General features: G+C 40.4%; 1 protein-coding gene across 2 annotated transcripts in view; it reads left to right on the top strand.

Moving 5' to 3' along the window:
* The first annotated feature begins 1,458 nt into the window (after positions 1 to 1,458).
* Positions 1,459 to 22,446, top strand: part of si:dkey-183c6.7 (urea transporter 1) — a 26,496-nt gene continuing 5,508 nt past the window's right edge. The window contains exons 1-6 of one of the 2 annotated variants that reach the window (XM_039823576.1): positions 1,459 to 1,570; positions 5,466 to 5,616; positions 6,083 to 6,272; positions 6,911 to 7,039; positions 8,742 to 8,931; positions 14,967 to 15,114. In XM_039823576.1, coding sequence (XP_039679510.1) covers positions 5,490 to 5,616; positions 6,083 to 6,272; positions 6,911 to 7,039; positions 8,742 to 8,931; positions 14,967 to 15,114 — 784 coding nt within the window. In that variant the 5' untranslated portion in view covers positions 1,459 to 1,570; positions 5,466 to 5,489. Of the gene's footprint in view, positions 1,571 to 5,035; positions 5,617 to 6,082; positions 6,273 to 6,910; positions 7,040 to 8,741; positions 8,932 to 14,966; positions 15,115 to 22,446 lie in introns of those variants that run through there. The other variant, XM_039823574.1, reaches the window with a different exon arrangement.

Genomic DNA, 22,446 nt, shown 5'->3' with positions numbered 1-22,446 from the left:
AATCCCATTTCAGCCCTAGATAAAGTCAAACACAGTAGTTGATTATTTCTCTTAGTGTCAACTTTGTTTTTATGTATTGCCACATTTCTGATCATTTCCTTTTCTAACCTTTAAGGCCGTTCTTCCACTATAAACAAGGCTAAAATGAATGCAAATGGATCCAAAACAACAGCTTTGGATGGATGTTTTTTTTTCTTTGCACAGAAACAGAGCAAGCACAAAAAGTTTCCAATAAAAAGTTGTGTGTGTTTTGTTTGGAAACAAGAGTAAACGACAGGGTGAAAGGCTTCTTTTGAGGAATAGTTAGGAATACTTTGATATTTTGGGAGATGTGCTTATCCGCGTGCTGAAAATTAGTTGAGGAGATTAAAAAAAAGCCACAGCCATCAGTGTCACTGTGGTGAAATAGGCTATATAAAACACCCAGCTAATCCAGGCAGTCATACCGTGGTGGTGAGTCAAAAAAACACAGCAGTCACTCGCTGCCTCCACGCTGTCGGCTTCCTCTTTTGCTGTATATATTAATTTGATTGGATTAGGTTTGGTGGCTGTCATTTCTGCACACCCAAACAAGGAAACATACATAAATGGAGAAATACAGAGTAAGGGGGGGCAGTCCAAACTGGATTATGTTTACTGTGGCTGTGGAATCAGGCACCGATACTGAGTTAGTTTATACTTTTGGGCTTCTACTGCAACATAGGCCTATTGACCTTGCCACACAAGAGATCATCCATTTACACATAGGCCTACACGCATTCAGGGCAATGACCATGGATGTATTAAGAGAAAGACTCCAGGAAATCAGTAACAATCTGTGTGTATGTATGAATGAGATAGTTTGTTACATCATAATGCCGTACAGGAAATATCACACTGAGTTCACTAACATGGTGAGTGATGCAAAGGTTCCTTAGCATCCTGTGTACAGAATAGGCCTGGCCTATATTTCGATCGTTCATGTGCTCTAAAACAGAAGTGCTGTCATATAGAAGCCAAGAGAGAAAAAAAAAAGTTGAGTCTATGCATGATTTAAGAAATCACACTTATGTAAGAAGTGCATCATGAGTAAATTTAAAGAAAGTAGATAAGTCAACAACTGCAGCAGAGAGCTAGGCACTTATTAACTGCAGAAGAAGAAGAAGAAGAAGAAGAAGAAGAAGAAGAAGAAAAAGATGATGAAGGAAAAAGAAGAAGGTGTGTCTGTGGATTTATTATACGTCCATGTCAACGTCATGGTGAAAATGTTGCATTGCGTTAATCACTGATTTAATGCGCGACACGGTGAGCACGTGACCCAAGTCAAACACACCTGGGATATGTTGCGTCGATAAAGGCCCTAGGTGCACACTGTGTCTAGCTAACATGCTAAAGGCTAAAATGCTCCTGACTCCTGCGTTTACTGAGGAGCCTTCACCTTCAGTAAGGTGTGTGAGGCCTTCCTGCTGTTTGTGACAACATTTTTAACAACTTTGGGTGGTGCAGAGAAACTGAGAAACCGGGACTGGATAGGTCTTCAGTATGAGAATGAACGAGCAGATTGAGGTGGACGCGGTGCTCAAGATGACCGGTGAGTAGTGCAAAGTGTGTGTGTGTGCGCGCGTGCGTGCGCGCGCGCAAACCATGCCCGCAGTCTATTAAAGTGTTGGACAACTACCGTCTGATCCTAAAAAAATAATAAGAAAAGAATAGTAAATACAGACTAACTTGTATGTACGCATATCAATTACTATATGAAGTTACTGTGAATGATTAAGCCAATCAGAATTGAGTATTCACCCAGGCCATGGTATAAAATTCTTCAACTGATGATTTATTAAGTGTGAACTAATCACATGAAGTCATAGTGCCTAGATCATTGTTAATGGTGAGCAACAGGAATTTATGAAGCATCCTGCATTAATTCACGAGTATCATGAGTCATGCATTTTTAAAGCATTACTTATATATGATTTGTAACCTTATTATTCAGTGTTCCCTATATGTGTGTTCGGGTTGGTGTTTGTGAATGCAGCCGTTGTGGAATTTACTATTTATACATGTTGTTGGCCTTTGTGATGTTTTATTCTGTTGTTGATTCTAAAAGAACTGCAGACTATTTTATTACATTATGTGACTAGTTAATAATGGTTATTGCACCGCTCCCGGTAGTGTCCTGACGACTATAGACTTTTTTTGTGTGTTGGTCATTTCTATTTAATAGATTTTGCTATTTCTAGTGAGGCTGCACTAAGGAAGGCGGTAGTATAGGCAATGTATTATTGATAATCACTGATGTATGTATACACAGGCATATGTTGCTGATGCAACATAGGACCGAACCCCAATGTGGTGTGGTCGCATACAATTCAAAACAGGAGAGAGAGAGAGTGAGAGAAAGATAGGACAATGATGGCTCATTTTCCTCTCCATCTCTCTTCTAGATAACACAGTAATTCCGTGTCCTCCCTTTTATCAGTTTTCGGTGGCGTTTTAGTCATTCAATGTTTACACAGCTAGGAAAGATTTTATCATGAGTAGCCTTTTAGTGTTGACTTCTGGGCAAACTCTGAAGCTAAGTACCACGATGAACAGTGTGAAAATTGCATCTTGAGGTCCAGATGGGCTGTAATTTCAGCACCTAATTTGTGATGTTATCAGGGCCTCATGCCTCATTTGCTGTGGAGATTGGATTCTTTTAGCCAGTTCAGTGGTTAGATATGTTAGTGGCTTTGGGGAGTTTCTGAAACGCTCACATTAGTTTTGATTGCTATATTGTTTTCTTTATATAAACTCTGCCCGAGGTTAATAGAATAATACTTGCAAATAACATTGTGTCCTTCTTGAAGTTCTGAACAGTTCCTCGTACTCTTGTTCTGCTAGATTGTAATGTGACCCTAATGCTAATGTTATATTGCTCTATTTGGAACCAGGTAACATGCCCTGTATTCATCTAGTGGGGATGTAGCTCTGTGGTAGAGTGTTTTGCATGTACGAGGTCTCCGGGCTCATAAGATGTTTCTGAAGTTGCTTGATGCTTTGGCATGCACTCTGCCCTTCTCTTGTGTTTATCCACTCAATTACTTCAGTAACATACACATGAAGTCTGGGGGTGGCTGTCCAACACTTTAAAAAGCTGCAGGCCTGGCAGTCAAACTCACGCTGTGCCTGCAAATATTCTTCAAAACCACAAACTTAATTTAAATTTTAGTGGAGATCCCAAAGTTTTCTCAGATGGCAAATACTGTATGTTAAGGTGAATATTTGGGGGAAGTGTATAAAAAGTTTTTTAATAGTAAAAGTTAAGATAATTTATGCGTTTTGTGCTGTCTTTTCTTGGGAGTTGTGTGTATTTGCATAAAGAGCTTATGTAGGTCTAGTGACGGGCATTGCAAAATATTGTGGTATGTGGCATTAGTCTATGCAGCATACTTGTCCTTGTGAAAATGCAGAATATGTATGATACTGTCAGATAATGTGGAATAAGATAACCTTTAAAGGCAGTTAAAGAGACTGAAAAGGGTAAAATTGTATGGTGTTTAAATGATAATTTGTTTTGTATCTCTGTAGTCTCTCAGTTTAATTTCAACTGTAAGTTACAGTTTGCTTTATTGGCATGACGTGTTAGGACATTTGTGCTGCCAAAGCGTGTTAAAGAAAATAGTCTATATTGTCTCCTTCACTTATTCTAATTGACTTGCAACACATCCTATATTCAACATTTGTCAGTCTAGTTTAACTTTAAGTAATACATGTTATATTAGCAGTTTATGCTTTGTTTGGTGCTGATATTTGTGTAGTATAAAGTAAGCATGATGTCATGAGCCTTCAAAATATCTTCTGACACCTACGCAGAAAACAGTTACAAACGGTAAAACTGCCTGGTAAAATGAATTATTCTTCATGTAAAGTTACGTCACTGGGGTCAGTATTCAGTACACAGCACACTGGTAACACATTGGTGTAGACAGTACTATATACTTCACTGTATAGCCATCTGAGTGTGCAATGTAATGCATTCAGTGACCTTTGGTCTGTTAAAATAAGTCTGGAATGGAACTCCATTGAATGTTGAACATCGTTACTAATATTGACTGTATAGCTGCTGTATAATGGCTCGTCTTAAAGTAGTGTATATGTGCGGCTGTGTGTGTCTGTGTTTCGCTTTAACAAAAGCAAGACATTTGCAGGTCAAAGTGTAATCTTTCAACGTTTACCTGCATCTCTTCCTCTTATTACAGCCCACTCTGGCGTGTGTGCCATCTGTAGCTCTTATCCCTCGCTTCACAGTCTGTGATTGATGGAATGAGCCAAGGAGCAGAGACAGAGGGAGGTGGATGTATTTGTTGAGCAAATAGAAAATGGTTAAAAAAAAAAAAAAGCGGGAAAAAAAAAAAAAAAAAAAAAAAAAAAAAAAAAAAAAAAAAAAAAAAAGAGAGAAATGAGCTGTCAAGGGTTCTTGAATGGCACTGCAATTTCCACCTGCAAAAACAAGGCTTTTGAGTCCCCGCTTCACTGGCTTAGACAGAGTGAATAGATTCTCTCTGTGATGGTATCTGACATGCTGTTATTGCCTTCCCTTGCTGCACTTTGAGTCTGCTAATGGATGTGCAACAACGGCCATGCATGCACCCACATGCACGCGCCTCTCGGAAGTCACATTTTTGTGTTTCTCAAATCAAAGCGTGTCTCTATTATTCAGATCGTTCCGTGAGTTAGGTGTCGCTCCAAAACTGGAGAAATGTGACAAGAGGTAGAGTTGCAGGTATGCACGCACACAAACAAACTCCAAATGCTCTCAACTGTTCTTGAAATGGAAACAAAATAAAAGGAAAGAAAAAAACCTTTAAAGGCAGACACAGTGTGAGGAGCTTGTTAAAACCGAAGTCAAACAGTGCCTCCCAGATTTAATAAAAGAATCTGGTGTACATATTTTTATGCAGGCAACGCAGCAAAGAGAGCTGGGTTATATATTACACCTTTCAGAAAGGCTTGAGATAACATAACGCGCACTAATGGCTTTACGAATGAAGGAAAGATAAACATTCACGTGTATGCTGCAATAAAAGTTTGCGAGTTGCTTAAATGGACAAACAATAGATGAAGAGATGTCACAGTGGGGCTGGAAGAGAAAGGAGAAAGAGGGCAGAGGGACCAGGCGATTGTGAAAAAGGGACAAAGTAGCAGGAGCAAGGGGTTCACTAGACTTCCTCTCCTTGAGCAGTCCTGAGGGGGTCGGACTTTGTTCTTCTGTGGCACGGACGGTCGAAAGCTGAGTGAATATGTTACACAGCCCGCTAGTTTATAAGTCATCCCCTTAAACCTCACCAGGAAGGGAAGAGGGAGAAGAGGAAAAGGGGAGATGGGAGGGGAGTGAGAAGCAACAGGAGAACAGAGGAGCGAGACTAACAAAAAAAGGAGCAACAAAATCAAGAGGAACTCTGGGGTTTTCCAACATTACAACAACATATTTATCCCGTTTCCAGTAGTGTGGTCCAGCTGCTGCAGGGATGTGGATGGATACCAAAACGGAGGCGAAGGAGGCCAGCAGGAATCGTGCCAGCCTCAGACGGTGTGTGTTGAGCGGTCTGCTGTTGTGTACTGGGGACATGGAGCACTTGGATAAGTACATGCAGGGTAGGAAACTGTTGACAAAACACTGCTACTATAAAACACTTTTTTTTTTTACTTCTAATCTTGAACCAAAGTATAAAATCTACATATTGTATGACCTTTTATAAAAATATGTTTGGAAAATCCATAATTCATCAAAGCTGAGTCTTCTTATTATGTGATTTAATTACAAACCCTTTTAAAAAGAGCAAGTTGCCAAACACTTGGATAGTGTTAAACTGCCATAATCACAAATAAATAACTCTGAAAAGCTTACTTTGCCTTTAAAATATGCCAGCAATCATCACACAACTCCCACGGTGACTGCTGCTGCAGTGTATAAAAACCCCATCAAGACGTCCAACTGAGAAACATGTTTTGTGCTGCTGATTATTTGCCCTTTAGTTGGAAATATAATTCTTTCTGAAAGGTTTGAGGGCCAAATGCTGTGAAGAAAAATGTGTCCAATCTTTTCTTTCTGTGTCCTCAGAGAAGTTGTTTGTGCTGCAGCTGGTGGTGTGGGGCCTGAGAGGGGTGACCAGGGTGATCCTAGCCAACAACCCGCTGAGTGGTGCTCTCATTCTGGCCGCACTGTGCTGGGCCTCCCCCTGGCAGGCCCTGCTGGGAACTTTGGGTGTACTGGCCTCTACGCTAACAGCTGTTATAATGGGCCAAGACAGGTGGAATGATATAAACATTCAGAAACACACACATAAAAATAGCATAGAAGCTTATAAAAGTGTTCATTTGTATGTACATATTTAATGATCTTTGTATCTGGAATCACAACAGTAAAACATATCCATTTTTAAATAATCGAACCCTCATTGTTGCATGGAAGCCAACCCTGTAACACAAGCCTATAATTAGCTCGACCTTACGACTGAAGTTGATTGATTGTTCTTCTTAAAATTCATGGGAATAACCGCTCAGTGTTCTACCACACCCACTGCCTAGCAATTCTTATTTTGGTTAATGCTCCAATATATACTGTCTGCCACGCTCCGTATATTAATATGCTTATCTGCATTTAAAGTTTTAAAAATAGTTCCAGCTGAACTGGGGCTCCTTATGTTTTAGGTCTGATTATGTTTAATATATTTGGTGTCAACATAGGAGCATCTGCTCATTAAAACAGAACAGTTTGTTTTATGTAGAGCCATAAAAAAGCTACGCTATCATGGAAACAATCATACATCACTGTATTACTCAAATGTTGTCTTTAGAGTAGAAAATGCAAGACGTTATTGGGATATGTGAATCTTGCTGCTGTGTTCTCTGTGTGTGTGTGTGTGTGTGTGTGTGTGTGTGTGTGTAGTGCTGAGGTGTCAGGAGGTCTCCATGGTTTTAACGGCATGTTGGTGTCTCTGCTGATGGGGGTGTTCAGCTCAGCCGGAGACTGGTACTGGTGGCTGCTGCTGCCTGCCTGCTTGGGGTCAGCTACATGGTGAGACACACTGACACAACAGAAGTGCTTGGCTGGAACAAAAGTAATTTTGAGCAACTGACGAATGCTGTTTTTCCACTGAAGACAGTCTCTGTATATTGTACTCCACAATAGTACAAACACTCCAGAAGTGCTCACTTGAAGCACCTCTCTCAAGTGTATCTATGTATTTACACCTACAGTATAGTACTTTAAAAGCTTTGTTCAGGATTTTTTCCTGCATAGAGGATTTTTTGCTGCCCCCCCCCCAAAGAGGTTTTAGCCAGCCCCAAAGGAAAATCACCAGCACCAAAATTGAGAATAAATATAGCAATTCAAATCCTCTCCAAATGTGTTTAAGAACAATTTACTAAACAATCGTTAAACAAGCAGAACATAAACTCGCATATGAGAGCTAATCTCTGTTTTATCGTCCAGAGTCAACCTGTACCGGACTCTCCCGTGATTTATTTAAATATTAATATTATTGTTTTAACCTGTTTTGTTAATTGGGGTTTCATTTACTCAAGCATAATATACATTTTTGTTTATCAAATTGTTAGAAATAACAGCAAAGTACATAGATTTCTGTCAGTTAAGGTAACAAAAACTAATTTCTTTTACTGTATGGGACCGCTCACTACCGCCGCGGGTAGTCACCACCCAAAGGCCCATTGTGAGACCCTTTTTCTTTGTTGAATGGGTTATTTGTGTATCGCTTTTAGTGACAAATCAATTCCAGACCATGTATTGATGAGTAGCCTATATCTTGACTGCCAAGAGTTTTAAATTGAACCGCCGTGCTATGTCCGGCTCTGGAGAGGCCTACAAAAAGGCATGGGGCTTTGTCAGTGCTCTAACGGATCACAAATGCACTTTTGCTGAGGGTGACTTCCAACCTTCAAGTGCATTCTAATCAAAAGATACAGGCATGACAGGACATGTGCCCCTTGAATTATCCATTTACAGTTAGTTATAAGTTAGAATGTTTTAAGTTAAGATAGGATGTCTGAGATAGAATAGGTTACAGCTATGAGTTTAGGAATAGCTTCTGTAATAGGATGATAGGCCTTATCTTTTAAACTTAAGATAGGACAAGCAGTTATGATATTATTCTCTACAGTAAACTAAATATATAACTCATTTATTTGGCTTTGGGAAATTATAATATATTTTTATCTTGACTTTATAGGAAAAAGCTGACTCAAAAAACTAATCAAAAGACTAATCAATGATGACAGTGTTAGCTTTAGCCTCATTTATCTTAATTGAAAAATAATTATATATAGTCATTATAATAAATCATATTTTTCTGCCACAGCAGTTGTGTCACTGTGAGAAACTGAGTGGAAATCACTCCTGTCTCCAAGGCAACCAAACAACATTTTTGCTGATGTCAATCAACCTGCAAATATCAAGGCTTTTTACACACATTTGTGGACTGAAAGCTAAAGAAAATATGCCAGTGGCCCTTTCTCTCACCACAACATCCAGTGGCATATATCAGGAGTGCCTCCACTTCACTCCCAACATCCAGTGTGTGAGCCATGGATGCCACAGTGAAGCCATATTGGAATGGTTCTGTATTCAGTTTAAATATGAACACCATGTTTCCGCAAAAGCATGTGTACCATTCATTGCAACATGTAAAAGAGGTCCATTTCATAAAAAAAAACCAGAGCCTGCACTCTCACCTCCACCCCCACCCCCTCTCCATTTCCAGTGTTTTTCTATCCAGTGGTCTCTCTCCAGTGTTGGAGCGCTGGGACTTGCCTGTCGCTGTGTTTCCCTTCAACATTATCATTGTCCTCTACCTCCTTTGTACCGGCCCAGACAACCCCTACTTCCCACACCACCCAGCAACGCCACCAGGGCTGCTGGAGCCCAACGGCACAGAGCTCATTGCAGTAGAGGTGAGGCAATTCAACATTTAACTAAATGTTTGTTCATAAGTCAAATTATATGGTAGCCAAGACGTTGCTGTTCGAAACTCTCAAATCATGATCAGGAGAGACTAGATTTTAAGAGTGATCAAATCAATTTATTGACATTTTGCACAATAAAGTTGAGAAATGTGAAAAGTTTTTGACCCCAATCGTGACATCATCAGTTTAGTGGGGTAGTGATGCTATGAGTAGTGAAGGAATATTCCCCTGATGGAGTTTAGACACTGGTGGTGGTGGTGAAGAGATGAGTTGGTTAAAGATGTGGATGGAGCTGACAAGCTGACAAGCTCAGTTGAAGGAACTCTGGCAGCTGGATGTGATAAGAGGTGAATGGGATGGAGTAGGGTCGGCACGGTTTTGCACTGAAATGAGAACTGACAACAGCAGAAAGATGAACAGTTTCAAAGTTTGACAGCAAAGATGTGATTGGCTCACGGAGATTGTGGCAAAATGTAGTTGGTTTAAATGAAAGACTCGCATATACAGGTAGACACAAGAAGTTACATGAGAACAAGTCCAGGTCTTTGTTTCTAGACTTATAATATAATAATTCCTTATGAACAGTCAAACACAATTTGGAAAGTTATAGTAAATCTCAAACTTTTATTGTAACAATGCATACAGTTATTTAATTTACAGCATAACAACTATAATCAGGGTTTCCGAGAGTTCCTTAAGTCTTAAATGTAACCTGCTGAAACCCTGTATAATATAATAATATAACATTTCAAATGAAGATTTATCTATGTATATGTGTGTGTGTGTATATATATATATATATATATATATATATATATATATATATATATATATATATATATACACACATATATTAGTGCTGTCAGTTAAACGGCGTTAACGGAAACCCATTTTAATGGCGTACATTTTTTTAATCGCAAGATTAACGTTCTTTTTGGCCCAGCAAACTTTGTAGTTTTTTCACATGCTGTTGCAACAACTAGTAACGTTAGAAAAACTACAACACCACACCGGATCTAGCTAGACCGGAAACAAAACAACATGGATGCTGCACACACTTGTTTGCACTTGCGCGAGCCGGCCAAAGAGTAGTACGTACCTGCAACTAGTCCGAGACCCGGTGCCTTAACGACCGTTATCTACCGGACCAAATAGCAACGTGGATTTCGGTGCCTTATTTAGGTGCCACTTAGATGCCTGCGCTTCTTTCTGATGCTCCGAAAACGGACATTAGAGGGAACTGAAACATTGCCGCACAGGAGGCCAGTCAACACTACACTTAGTAGAAAAATGTTTACAGCTAAACGGTGTAAACACCGGACTGTAGCTGCCGTTGTCTGAAAAATACAGTCATGATGTGATATTGCTCGCCTCGCCAGCCTCGTGGTGCATTCACTGTAATTGTAAAATACCCTTTTCCCATCCAGTGGTTGTTTTCACCGTTTTGTGCTCCTTTTTTTTTTAGATCAACTTTTTATTGTTTTATATTTTTGAACATACAGAACAGACAAATACAATTGAACAAGGTTTTCCTTTTTTAAATATATATATCTTTTGGTTCAGGCACCGTTTTAAAAGTATCGTATCATGTTAATAAGAGCATTAAAATGAGAAAAAATAATGGGACAAAAAGAAATCAAGGGACATTTAAAATAGATAAAATATGCGATTAATCGTTTGACAGCACAAAGTCTGAAGTTGAGCTCTGAGGCGGACTGGCACGCAGACTTCCTGGCTCCTGGGCAGCATTGAAGACCGGCCTATCATCATCGCACTCTGCTGTCAGCAGCCACTCAAGCTCCAGAGGAACAAGTCCACTGAGCCGCGGTGGCTTGCCTCCACACAGCGACACATGATGTCACCATGCAGGGCTTCAGAGCGCGGCTGAGTCTTCCCCACAGCCCAAACGCCCACCATCAGCAGAGGCTCCGAGAAGCCAGGGTTACCCCGAGAGACGGCCTTTGTCTCCCTAGAATGCAGTTCACCAAAACAGCTGCAGGACACTCCCCAAACAGCTCAAAACACAGGGAGCATGAATTTGTCAACGTGAAGGGGTAACACCCGGCTGGAACAGGTTGAAGAGTCAGACTTTTTTCAGCCGTCTCCCAGTAATCACTCACTCGGTGACTTGCAGGTGTCTAGACAGGTTAAAGCTATTTTTGGTAGAAAAGTAAAAAGACTTCTGGACGTCTAGGTCCCCACAGTATAACATCTAGGTAGGTACTTAGATGTTAAAGGGACCAGGATGCCTCAAAGACTTCCACTTTCAGACCAATTTAGCCTGGTTTTAACCTACCGGTGGTGGAGGAAGTATTCAGATAGTTTACTTTGGTTAAAGTAGCAATACCACCATAAGTAGCATGAACTACTCAAGTAAAGTAAAAGTACCTGAAATTTGTACTTAAGTACAATACTTACAGTAAATGCACGTAGGTACAGACTATTCCACCACTGAACCTAGCCATCTGGACTTCAAGTCACCAGTGGGCTACTTACTGGGTTGGTTACATACAGTAGAACTGTTGTTCCGTCATTTCAGTGAAATGCTGTAGAAGCAGAGTTAAATATGTAACCAGTAGACGTCTGAAGAGCTTGCACTTCTCCAGCCCATCAGCCAGATGATCGGCCTTCACATCAACAGTATACCATCCCAGCGCAACTGGGACGGGCGGGGAGCCCCACAGGAAGCCTGACCACAGTCGGGGAAAATAAGATGAAAACGAAAGGAAATTAGCATCATGCATGTTGTCAGCCTGATCTGTGTAATCAGTATGTATCTGAGGGTCTGCACAGCTTTGACCGGTGGTTTTGCCGCAGCCCGCCTCGAGCTTCAGAGCTTCAGAGCTGTCCAGGTGTCCTCTGAGGAAGTGTGGAAGATACTGAGGTGAATTTGTACAGGGACTGCAATTTGTGCACGAGATAACACCTCAGCATTCTAATTTATTCACACATACTGGTTATTGCATCATTGTAGAACCCATAGCTGTGATCATCTAATTCCATACTGCATTCTATTCTCTCCTTCCCAAATTCAAATAAGCTTTATTATATAATATTATTTGAATTGTATTTATATATATAAATACTGTATGTATGTACAGTATGTATGTAAAATTTTCACAAATCCACACCATATGACCATTAGCATTAATATAATAACACTGTATAGATATATTATACATAAATATTACTTTGCAAATCCATTTGAAATTACACAGCTTAACAGTTTATGCTGTACAAGGTGGCAATAAACTTCTGAAAATGTTTTCACTTTTCAAAATTGTGTTGGTTAGAAAGCCACTGGTCTACCTGTAGCAACAAAATGTCACAGCAGAGAGGAGGCATGTCATTTTAACTAAATCTATACTGTGAGTTAGAGCTTGGCAGTGAATAACCCATGAGCTTTATTCTACATAAACCAGTGTTTGGATTAAGCTGTTTATGTGCGCAAACTAATATTCACATGTTAATACATTGTATCCCATGTATGGTTACTATAGCCACACACAAATCTCACCAGCACCAGAGTTTGGGAATTAGTCCATTGAAGTCTTAATTGTTTAATCGTAGGTATTATAACACATAATATTATTAATGGTTTCTATGAGTTATATTTTTGTGGTGTCTTTCTGCTCAGATGGTAATAAAAGAACAAGAATTAGAATTTTGTTTTAATCAGCATTTTACAATGAGGGGATCTGTTAGAGTAACATGTGCAGTGGTATTTTCACATGATCACAACAACAGGTGCAGATTATAAGCAGTCTCAAAAGGGACTCTTAGAAGTGAAAGGATATATGATGGATGACTAACATAACCCGAGCTGACTAAGGCCAGGGTTGTCCTCTGTGTGTTTGCCCTGTTGTAGCCAGAGGAAACAAGTGACTGATAGGAGCACAATATGCATAAGATCCGCCAGCTATGACTCACCAGTTACTTAGCAACAGTTACTGATGGAGCGCCTGTTCAGAAATTATAATCAGCCCAAACTGTTTTAATTAACAATTATTGGTGATTGAAACTCATAGTGGAGGTAAGGCTGCTGCATTCAAGATTATTTAGTTCCGTTTTTGTGGGCTGAGAGGAGTATGAGTGCCAGTCAGGTTTCCAGGAAGGATACGTTGAGGGGAGGTTTTATAGCAGCTGTTACCTTTTTGTAAAGTCAGGGAGAAAAAGAAAACAACAAAACCTAAAAGGCCTAAATTTATGCCACTGAATATCAACTTGATTAAAATGCAAGCTGTTGCACAGTATACCCTATAAGTAAATAGTTTGCTTCGACCACCGAATTGAAATAAAATGCAGTCGCCTTCTCTCGAGACTTTGGCAAAAGAATCCAGACTCTCAGCAGCTGCTGCAGTGGGCTTCTGATCTCTGTGAGCCAGCTGGCATCTCAGTGCTTGAGGAGCGACTGAATTTTAATCTCTGTGCTTTTGTTTGGAAGCATGCTGAACAGATTACGTGATCCGAATCAGAAACACTCTATCGTGTGTGTACATAGATAGTGTACAAGATTCCTCGTTAGCCTTTTTTGTAAATCTATTTGCATCATGCAGTTTGACAGTATGTGCTGATTGAATGGACTTCAAAATCTCCCGTGCAGATACACCAAACTATACAAATTCCTATGAACATATGCACACATAAAGAAGCAGTAAATATATATCTTCACTGTACAACTTCAATATTTTAGCTGCAAAAGCCATAATATTGTATTATGTATTGAGACAATACCTCTTGATTGGATTTATTTACCACGTTCGTGTGTTGTAGAGGCACAGTAAGAGCCAGAAGAGGTAAAGGATGTTGTACAAGTGTACTCCTACACACGGTGATCTGCAAACTGACTGTGAAGTTGTCTTAACTAGATTAGCTACGCCATCTAAACCCTCTCAGCGCTGTTAGGTGTCCTGAATATAGAGTCAGGATTTACACACCATTCTATTAACAAGCATCGTACCCTGTGGCACAGTATGTCCCTCACACTACATAATTACTTTCCACAAGTTCTAGGCCCTCCATCTCAGATTATTTCTCTCTTTTTCTTCCTATATTATTCTCAAACTTTTTCTCTTCCCTCCATCTGTCTAACTCTGGCCTTATAAATGCTGTCTTTTTCATTTCATAAACTCCCTTTGGTTTGTTACTTGGGAGATCTGAAACCTCTAAATCCTTCTTTTTATCTCTCTGCTTCTCATCTCTTGAGTCTCTATCCATGTCTCTGCACTTCCATGCAAATCTCCTTCCTCCGTCTCCCACTTTCTACAGCTTTCTTCATCACTTTTACTCTCAATCTGTCTATTTCATCCTCCTTTGCTCTCCTTCATAATGCAGTTTACATAAAAAAAAATAGTGTATGTAACCACAATTTCAAGGACAGCACAATAAAGTATTTTTTCTGTTACAGTCCTTGATGTGAAACAACCGCCTCCTCCTCTTCAGTTTTCCCCTCTTATACCATTTTTCCTTTTTATTGCTCTCCTCCTTCCTTCATTCCTCCTTCCATCTTTCTCCCCAGAGATGAGGATGACGTCGGCCCTATTTATATTTAATGTCCTCAGCTTTTACTCTGCTGAGGATGGAGCTCTGGCTGCACTACCACAACAGCCTATTTAATCTTTGGGCAATATGATTAAAGACCAATTACGACTTATAAATATCAGCGTCAGGCAGGTGTACCCATCCCAGGCCGTTACCATGGAAACTTTTCACTTCTCACTGACTGTTGGGAATTTTGTGTGTGTGTGTGTGTGTGTGTGTGTGTGTGTGTGTGTGTGTGTGTGTGTGTGTGTGTGTGTGTGTGTGTGTGTGTGTGTGTGTGTGTGTGTGTGTGTGTGTGTGTGTGTGTGTGTGTGTGTGAAGAAAAGAGGGCTGCTGAAAGATTCCACACATTATGTATTTGTGAGTGTGCATCAGCTATTGGGATTTTATTAGTGTATACAACTTTTGTATTATCATTTGTGTTATGTTACATATTGTAAAGTCTTCTCAAAATCCTTGTGTAACTTCTCTCACTTGTCCAGGTAATGCTTGGCATCCCACTGGGTGTGGGTCAGATCTTTGCCTGTGGAGCCCTGTGGCCCTCCCTCCTCATCCTGGGAGCTGTTCTGCTCTACTCCCCCCTGCTGGCCGCCCATGCTCTGCTGGGCTCAGCAGTTGGAACGTTGGTTGGTGAGTCTCCATCTGTGTGTTTGCATGTCTGCGTGGGAGGACAGGGAGTGTTAGCAAAAAGGGAATGTTATTATATTCCTTTCTAAGTCATACTGTACTGACCTCATACTATGGTTGGTGTTTTTTTTAGGTTGAACTAATCAAGGTTAAAGTTTTCACATTTGTCCATGGGCACACACATCTTTAGTGCCAGTATCTCACTGTACAACACTCAGCCTTGGGTCTCATTACTTACTGGGAAATTTCACACAAAAATGTCAGTTTACTAATCATGGGGATCACTACACTGTGAAAAACACTGTTGTGTAATAATGTCCCCTGTGGCTATGGAGGAGATGTGTTAAGTGTGAGAAAATAACCCCCAATGATATCACCATGAGGGGGTTATGTCAGCTTGGGCACAGACAACATTTATAACAAAAGACCAGTGATATAAACCGTGAGTTTGATAGATGTTGTGTATGCACGCAGGAAGGATCGAACAAAAAGATGTTACTGGTTTCATTATGCAGAGGTTGGATGTAGTGTATCTAGTGCTTGACCCATACTAAGGATTTAAAGTCAGTATTTTTTTGAGAGGACAGGAAACAAAGGGGAGAAAGATCTAACAACCGACAACTCAAATCTGGGATGTGGCGGTTCATGTTCTAGCCACAGGGGCGACCCGATTCTGTCTGTTAATTTGTCTCTTGTGAGTTCCCCAACTTGGAAATCCATCAATTATCTACAGACATTTACTCCATTCAGGGTCACAGAGGGCTAGAGCCTATCCCAGCTGACTTTTGGGGCAAGAGGCAGGGGCAGGATATACCCTGTATAAACTCTGTTAATTGCAGAAGAAAAGCAGAGCACCTGGAGGATTATTGTGATTCTCCTACATGCACCATATGTTAGAGATAAGGTTAGATAGCATTGATTCATGTTGTTTACTTTTAATTACACCCTAGCTGTTTGTTAGATATTATTTTTTACCAATAGCAATGTGGAACAACAAGCAATAAAACTATAAATATAAAAGCAATACCATACTTGCTTTATGTGGCTACTGACACTATGTTCTGCAGCAACAAGCCACCATACTGGTGCCAATAACATAATGCAGTATCATGAACCTTTGTCTTAGGGAGCACTGTAAACCTTTCATTTATTAAACCATCAGTCAGGACCTCAAATAGATTGCAGGCTTCGCTCCCTGTCCCTGCATATCAAATGTTGAATTACAGTAGGTTTAACAAGGTTAAAGTCGGGCAAGGTTTATTAAACACCTCTGGCAAAAAAACAGCAGCGCATATTAATATGAAACTGTAAGACAGTCAGCAGCAGCAGCCTGTAGGCTGCTCCAAAAGACACAAGCAATTAGTCGGGCACTGATAACAACTGGCTTATATACAAACACACAGGTCTGTGGCCGTGTGTGCTTTTCACATCTGCATAACTGTGACTCTATTCAGAGAAGGAGAGAGAGAATGAGAAATGCTAGGAGTTTAGAAGACTTGAGCCTCCTGCTTCCGTCTGCTGCTAAAATTACAATACAGTGTCCTAAAATACTTTTTGTGTGTGTGTGTGCGTGTGCTTGTGGCTATGAGTCATACTGTGAGAAACAGAGGAGTGGGAGTGAGCTTGTACATGGACATACTTGCACAAACACCCGTGGACACATGCTAACAGTGGCAGACACACACACACACACACACACATGCACACTGCTGCAATAAGAACAACAGTGTAACAAGAATGTGATCAAAGAGATGTCACTGTAATGAGATTGTGTGGGCAACAGAGCTAAGAGGAAACAACAACAATAGGAAAAAATGCAGTATAGCAAACATGGGCTCTATTGCTGTCATTTGTACGTTATCTCTTCTTTTCTTCCCCTTTTATTGTCATGTTTGTCCATGTTTTCTCCAGTGTCATTTGTAGCCTCCATTGATGTTAAAAAAAAAAGTCAGCAATAGTTTTATTTCTTTCATGTGGACGCTTGTAATTCAGTGCTCCACCATAGACAATCTCTGATCTTTGCCAAATCTAAAATGCTGCTGTTAGACTTTTAACTTATTCCAAGGGCATATTACATTAAGTCTGGCTCCTCTATTCTGCTTGCCACCAGTGAGTTTAAGAATTGATTTAGTTACTATCACTGATAAGGCTTGTTGCAATGTTCTATACATTTGTTATTGCCAATAAATCCTAAAAAAATACCAAATCCAATGATGAATTAAACCTTAAAGTATTGTCTGGGTATCCAAATCCTGATATAGCGTATTCCTCTGTACCTTAGAGCTCCATTGTTGCCCAAAAACTACTAAATGAATGAGCCACACTATTGTACTAGGTGATGTTTCCTAATTACTGATGATCATGGGCACTGCAGTTTGGTCAGGCTCCCCTCAGGTCTTCTAACCAGGGATTACTGGTTGTCCCACGCACCCGTTTAAAAACTAGAGGTGACCGTTCCTTTGAAGCGGTGGCTCCAAACCTGTGGAATGCTCTTCCTATTGTCTTACGTTCTGCAGTCTCTGTTGAAGCTTTTTAAAAGCAGCTGAAGACGCACTTGTTTAAATTTGCTTTTGATTCATGTATGTAAACTTTTGTCTTTTAATGATTGTTTTAAGTCTTTTATTCTTTTTAGTTGTATAACTTACTACGTTTTATACAAATGTTTATCATGTGAAGCACTTTGTGACTCTGTCTGTGAAAGGTGCTATATCAAATAAACTATTATTATTATTTTATCAATCCCACATACAGTACACAGTCTTGCTGTAAATCCTTACTAGAGTCTTAAGATCTACAGCAGAGATCTTCAACAGGGGGTTCGGGACCCCTAAGGGGTCCTCAGAGTCATTGCAGGGGGTCCTCCAAATTATTGTCAATTTTTGAGTCTTTTAAAAAAATTATTAAAATGCCTTAACATAATTCCAACATATTATTAGCAATTATAAATTCCCACTGATGATAGGCTTACTGGCCTATAGGTAAGGTAGTCCCAAAGATAGCAGCCCACAGATACAGTTTATTATAGATTCACTGCGCCACATGTGTAACATTAAAATATGATTATAAAATCATGCCAACAATTAATATTTTAATAGCTTATGCAAAAAGGGTATGTAAGAAGACTTTAGGTTTTCCTAACAGTTATTGTAGGCCCAGTTTAATATGCAACTTAATTTGATACAATATGTAGTAGGGGGTCCATGCTACATCTCACTTTGAGTTCAAAGTGAGATGTTGAAGTTGAAGACCCCTGATCTACAGCATCAGCAGGAGGGCTCTCCCTGTCCAGGCCCTTCAGCTGTCAGGCTCCTTGCCTCCAGATTCTCTTACATCTTGAAGATTCTGCTATGTAAAGTGTATTTCATGCTTTGTATCCTCTTCTAATACTTTGACTATCTTTATTCTTTGTTCTTATGTTGTACTTGCTTTTCATATTGTGATAATGTTGTTAGGCTCTTTGAAACTTTGTTTGGAAGAATGTGATAAAAAGGTTTGTTGTTATTATTTTTGTTGCCGTTATCATAAGCAGAATCTGGACTTTTAGTGTTGTTATATTGCATCTTCTACCATGTAGTTTGGTGAACCGGCTGCCCTGATTAAATGTAAATGCACTTACGCACAGTGAAACAAATGAAGAAGCAGTACACTGTGAGAGAGTTAAGAATGTGAATAACTGCTGCAAGGTCAGATTCAAAACTTAATCCTGCCTGACAGCGAACCAGAGATCAGTGTCAAGAGACAAAGAAGAAAGTGTCAGATGAGAGAGGAGAGAAAAGGGATAAAGAGTTGAGAAGGAAAAAAGTAAGGGACACATAATTAAGTGAAAGAGAAAAAGTTGTTTGTGGGGGTGTGTGTACATGCGTGTGTGTGTGAGATAAACTGCTTGCTAAACTAAGCCAAACAACAGTTGTTCTATCATAACTTAACAATAGTAACTAGACACTCGCCTTACCTTTACTGTCGTCATTAACCATCTGAGACCAACATACTGTAGACCCATTTTTTTCTTTTTTTGGGGGGGGGGCAGGGGCTCTTTAGGGGGAGATAGCCCTGTCAACAGTATGTGCCACATAAAAATCTGAAAGCTGGGAACCTGAAGATTAATTTGAGATGCAGCTCAGTACTGTGTGTCAAGATGTTCTAGTCCTGATTCTGAAATAAACATTGTTTTGGTTAGGTGTCTAAACACAATATTTTACATTTTGAAAGTTTAGGGTGTATAAAGGCTTACAACATTATGATTAAAGAATATATGATGGTCATTACCATGTCCTTTTATATCATAAGTGGTTGCAACAATTTCTGGGTTGATACCATTTGTTCCACAGATTTTTGACATTTGGAGATTGCATTCTTTAAGCAGTTGGATGGTGAGCCCTTCTGTTCTAGAAACTGCTCAGAAACCCTCTTTTTGTCCATATAACTAGGAAAGCTGTACATTCTCCAAATGCCCCAGCTGCCTGTTGCACCAGTAAGTAGTAAGTTCTAGCTTAAGTTTGGGTGTAAAGTCCACAGTAAACAATATAACTAGTTAGTTGGATACTAAAGTTGTTGGCTTCTCGTTGCTGCTGCTGCTGCTGCTGCTGTTGCTGCTGCTACCTACGGGCAGTAAGAGTGCTTAGGGCCGTCTACAAATTACAACACAGAAAAGAGATGAACAACAAAAATATTTATTAATTTAACTTTTTTTTTTTTTTAAGTAAGTGCTGTAGTATAACTAGCAGGAGACAAGTTATAATTGAGGTAAGTTTGGAGACATTACCTTATTTAATCATTAAATTAATAAATATTTTTGTTGCATCTCTTTTCGGTGTTGTAATTTGTAGACGGCCCTAAGCACTTGTCTAACTGCCGGCAGCAGCAACAACAACAACAGCAGAGAGCAGAAGCCAGCAGGTGTTATTTACATACTCTTCTGGTGTACTTACAAACTTTCCAATCCATCGTTTTATGAGTACATAACCTATATGTACTAGTGTAGACGTTTGGTATCATTCCAGGCATTATTAGTGGGGTCATTTACGAGATATATCACTGGATCCATTAGCCCCTACGCTAACTCTCCCAATGTTCGACCCAGGTGAAAAAAGCTTCTGGGGGGGTGTTTGGCTCGAGGTCATGGTGCAAAGGACCCTAGGGTGAAATTACTCCGAACCATCACTTTAAGGTTCATCATAGTTACACTGGCGTTAAGTCCACACTAGTCTATATCCACGACGTCCCACTTCCGGGATTGCTCTGGAAATTCGCCGGATGCATGTCTTTTCAGCCAATGTCCGTTACCTTCCTACCTTTAAATTGGTGGATTTCTGAGGTTTAACTCCTCCTCAGATCTCTGCAGGGTAAATCCAGACAGCTAGCTATACTATCTGTCCAGTCTGAGTTTCCTCTCGCATGACTAAAACAACTTCTGAACACGTGTTCCACCTAAACAAGTTCCTTCCCGAGGCCATTTTTCGGAGGCTCTGTGCGGAGCCTGCCGCTGCCCAAGACGATTGTGATTGGTTTAAAGAAATGCCAATAAACCAGAACACGTTTTTTTTTCCATCCCAGAATGCTGTGTGGACTAGCCAGACCCTCCTCCGCAGCGCTGTGGAGGAAGGTCTGACAATGCTGGACTAAGTCCATACTAATCATAATTTTGTCGCAGAAAATGACATTTTCCCTTCCCGTGGCCAATCAGTGAAAAGCACTTTTCTTGATGCAGTCTTTTATTAATATTATTATATTATTATTACTGTGTTATCTCTTTTGCCAATTGTCTGCCACAGCCACTTTCGTCCCCGTCTTATTCATCTCCACCTTTGGTGCTGTTGTCATCATTTTAATCAGTTTTATTCAAGGATAAATCTGAGGTGAGAGACCACAGTCGGGCAGACAGCAGCTGTTTAGAGATGTGTGGATCCCTGACGACAGGCGGGGGAAATCACTGTGGCTCTTTAGGAGTAGATCAGTCTCATGCCCTCTTAATGCTGCCTACTCTGTCTGTGAGCAGGATACATGAGGAGGAGAATAACAGCGATACAGTAGCATGGCTCAGACTGAAAGAGGGAGGAGACACGAAGTTGGCCTGGGACAGGCAGAGTGTGAGGCCATATTAAGAGCTGTCACTCAAAGCATTGTGGCGTAAACTATTCCCATAAGGGGTTTCCAGAGGAGAAGATCAGAGGCTGTATGTAGGCCAGAGCCTCTACCTTGTGCTGCATTCATGTTATTGGAGAATAATTGTAGAAATGCTTTAAGTGGGATCAAATACAGGAGGGAAGAGAATTTCACTGTTCTTTAAGTAGCTTTGTATTTATGATGTGACATAACGCATAAAAGGTTTTTTTTCTAGTATGAATGTCACATCTGCCATATATAGTGTGACATACTGTAGATGCAGCATCAGACAGGAGGAAGAAGCAGACTAGGGCTCTCAGAGGGTTTGTCAGTTAAAGCTGCGTCCACAAACCGTTCTCCCCTCGACGGCATCAATTGACAGAATGATGGATTCACCAGCTGTATGAAGAGCAAAGGCCCAGATGCAAAGTTAGCCATCACACGCTGACACTGGAAAACAAAGCATTATGTACAGTTCATTTCAGTTGTTAATTCCAAACAATTGCAATATCCTCCATTTAGTCGACAGCTAGTCACTGTGGTTAGATGCTGGCAGCCACTGGAGGAGAGGAGATATTGGGTTCAATATGATAAGAGCTCTCTGACTCATTCTATTAGCATAGACAATATCACACAGGGAGTGGCACACACACACACATTAGATTTTGTTTTTTAGTATCCTCTGGGCCCTCCCTCCCACATTGCCATTAGTCTTTAATGGCACCCATATGTGTGGAGGGAAGGGAAGGAGGGGAGCAGAGTGAGAGGGTGTGATGAAGGAAGCAAGGAAGGGAATGAGGGAAGTTATGTGGATGAGAAACAAAGGGAAATGGTGACAATGAACAGGAAGATGAAGAGGAAGATAATGAAGTGTGGAATGAGGAAGAGAGGAGATTAGTGCAGAGCGAGCTGGAGCGTTTAGAGACTGGCTGTGAAAGAGGTAATGCAAACAGAGAGTGGAAAGAGGGAGCAGCAGACACAGAGTGGGGAGGCAGTACTGGGGTGTGGTCAGTCTGCTTCAGGACCAGATTGCTAAACTGCAGCCCACAATGTCTGGTAATAAGGAAATCAATCACAGCACAGCCTGAGGCTCATTTATCTACAGAAGAGCTTCCGAAAGTACTGTTACTGCAGATGAATTCTGTGGTATTATATCATGCAGTATTAATACAGGGAAGATGCAGGGTGGTGGAGTAGCTGCTGCAATGGTAACTACATGTATGTTGACATTTA

The sequence above is a fragment of the Perca fluviatilis genome, chromosome 14 (genome assembly GCF_010015445.1).
Source record: "Perca fluviatilis chromosome 14, GENO_Pfluv_1.0, whole genome shotgun sequence".
NCBI lineage: Eukaryota > Metazoa > Chordata > Actinopteri > Perciformes > Percidae > Perca > Perca fluviatilis.
This window is presented reverse-complemented; position numbering and strand designations above follow the sequence as displayed.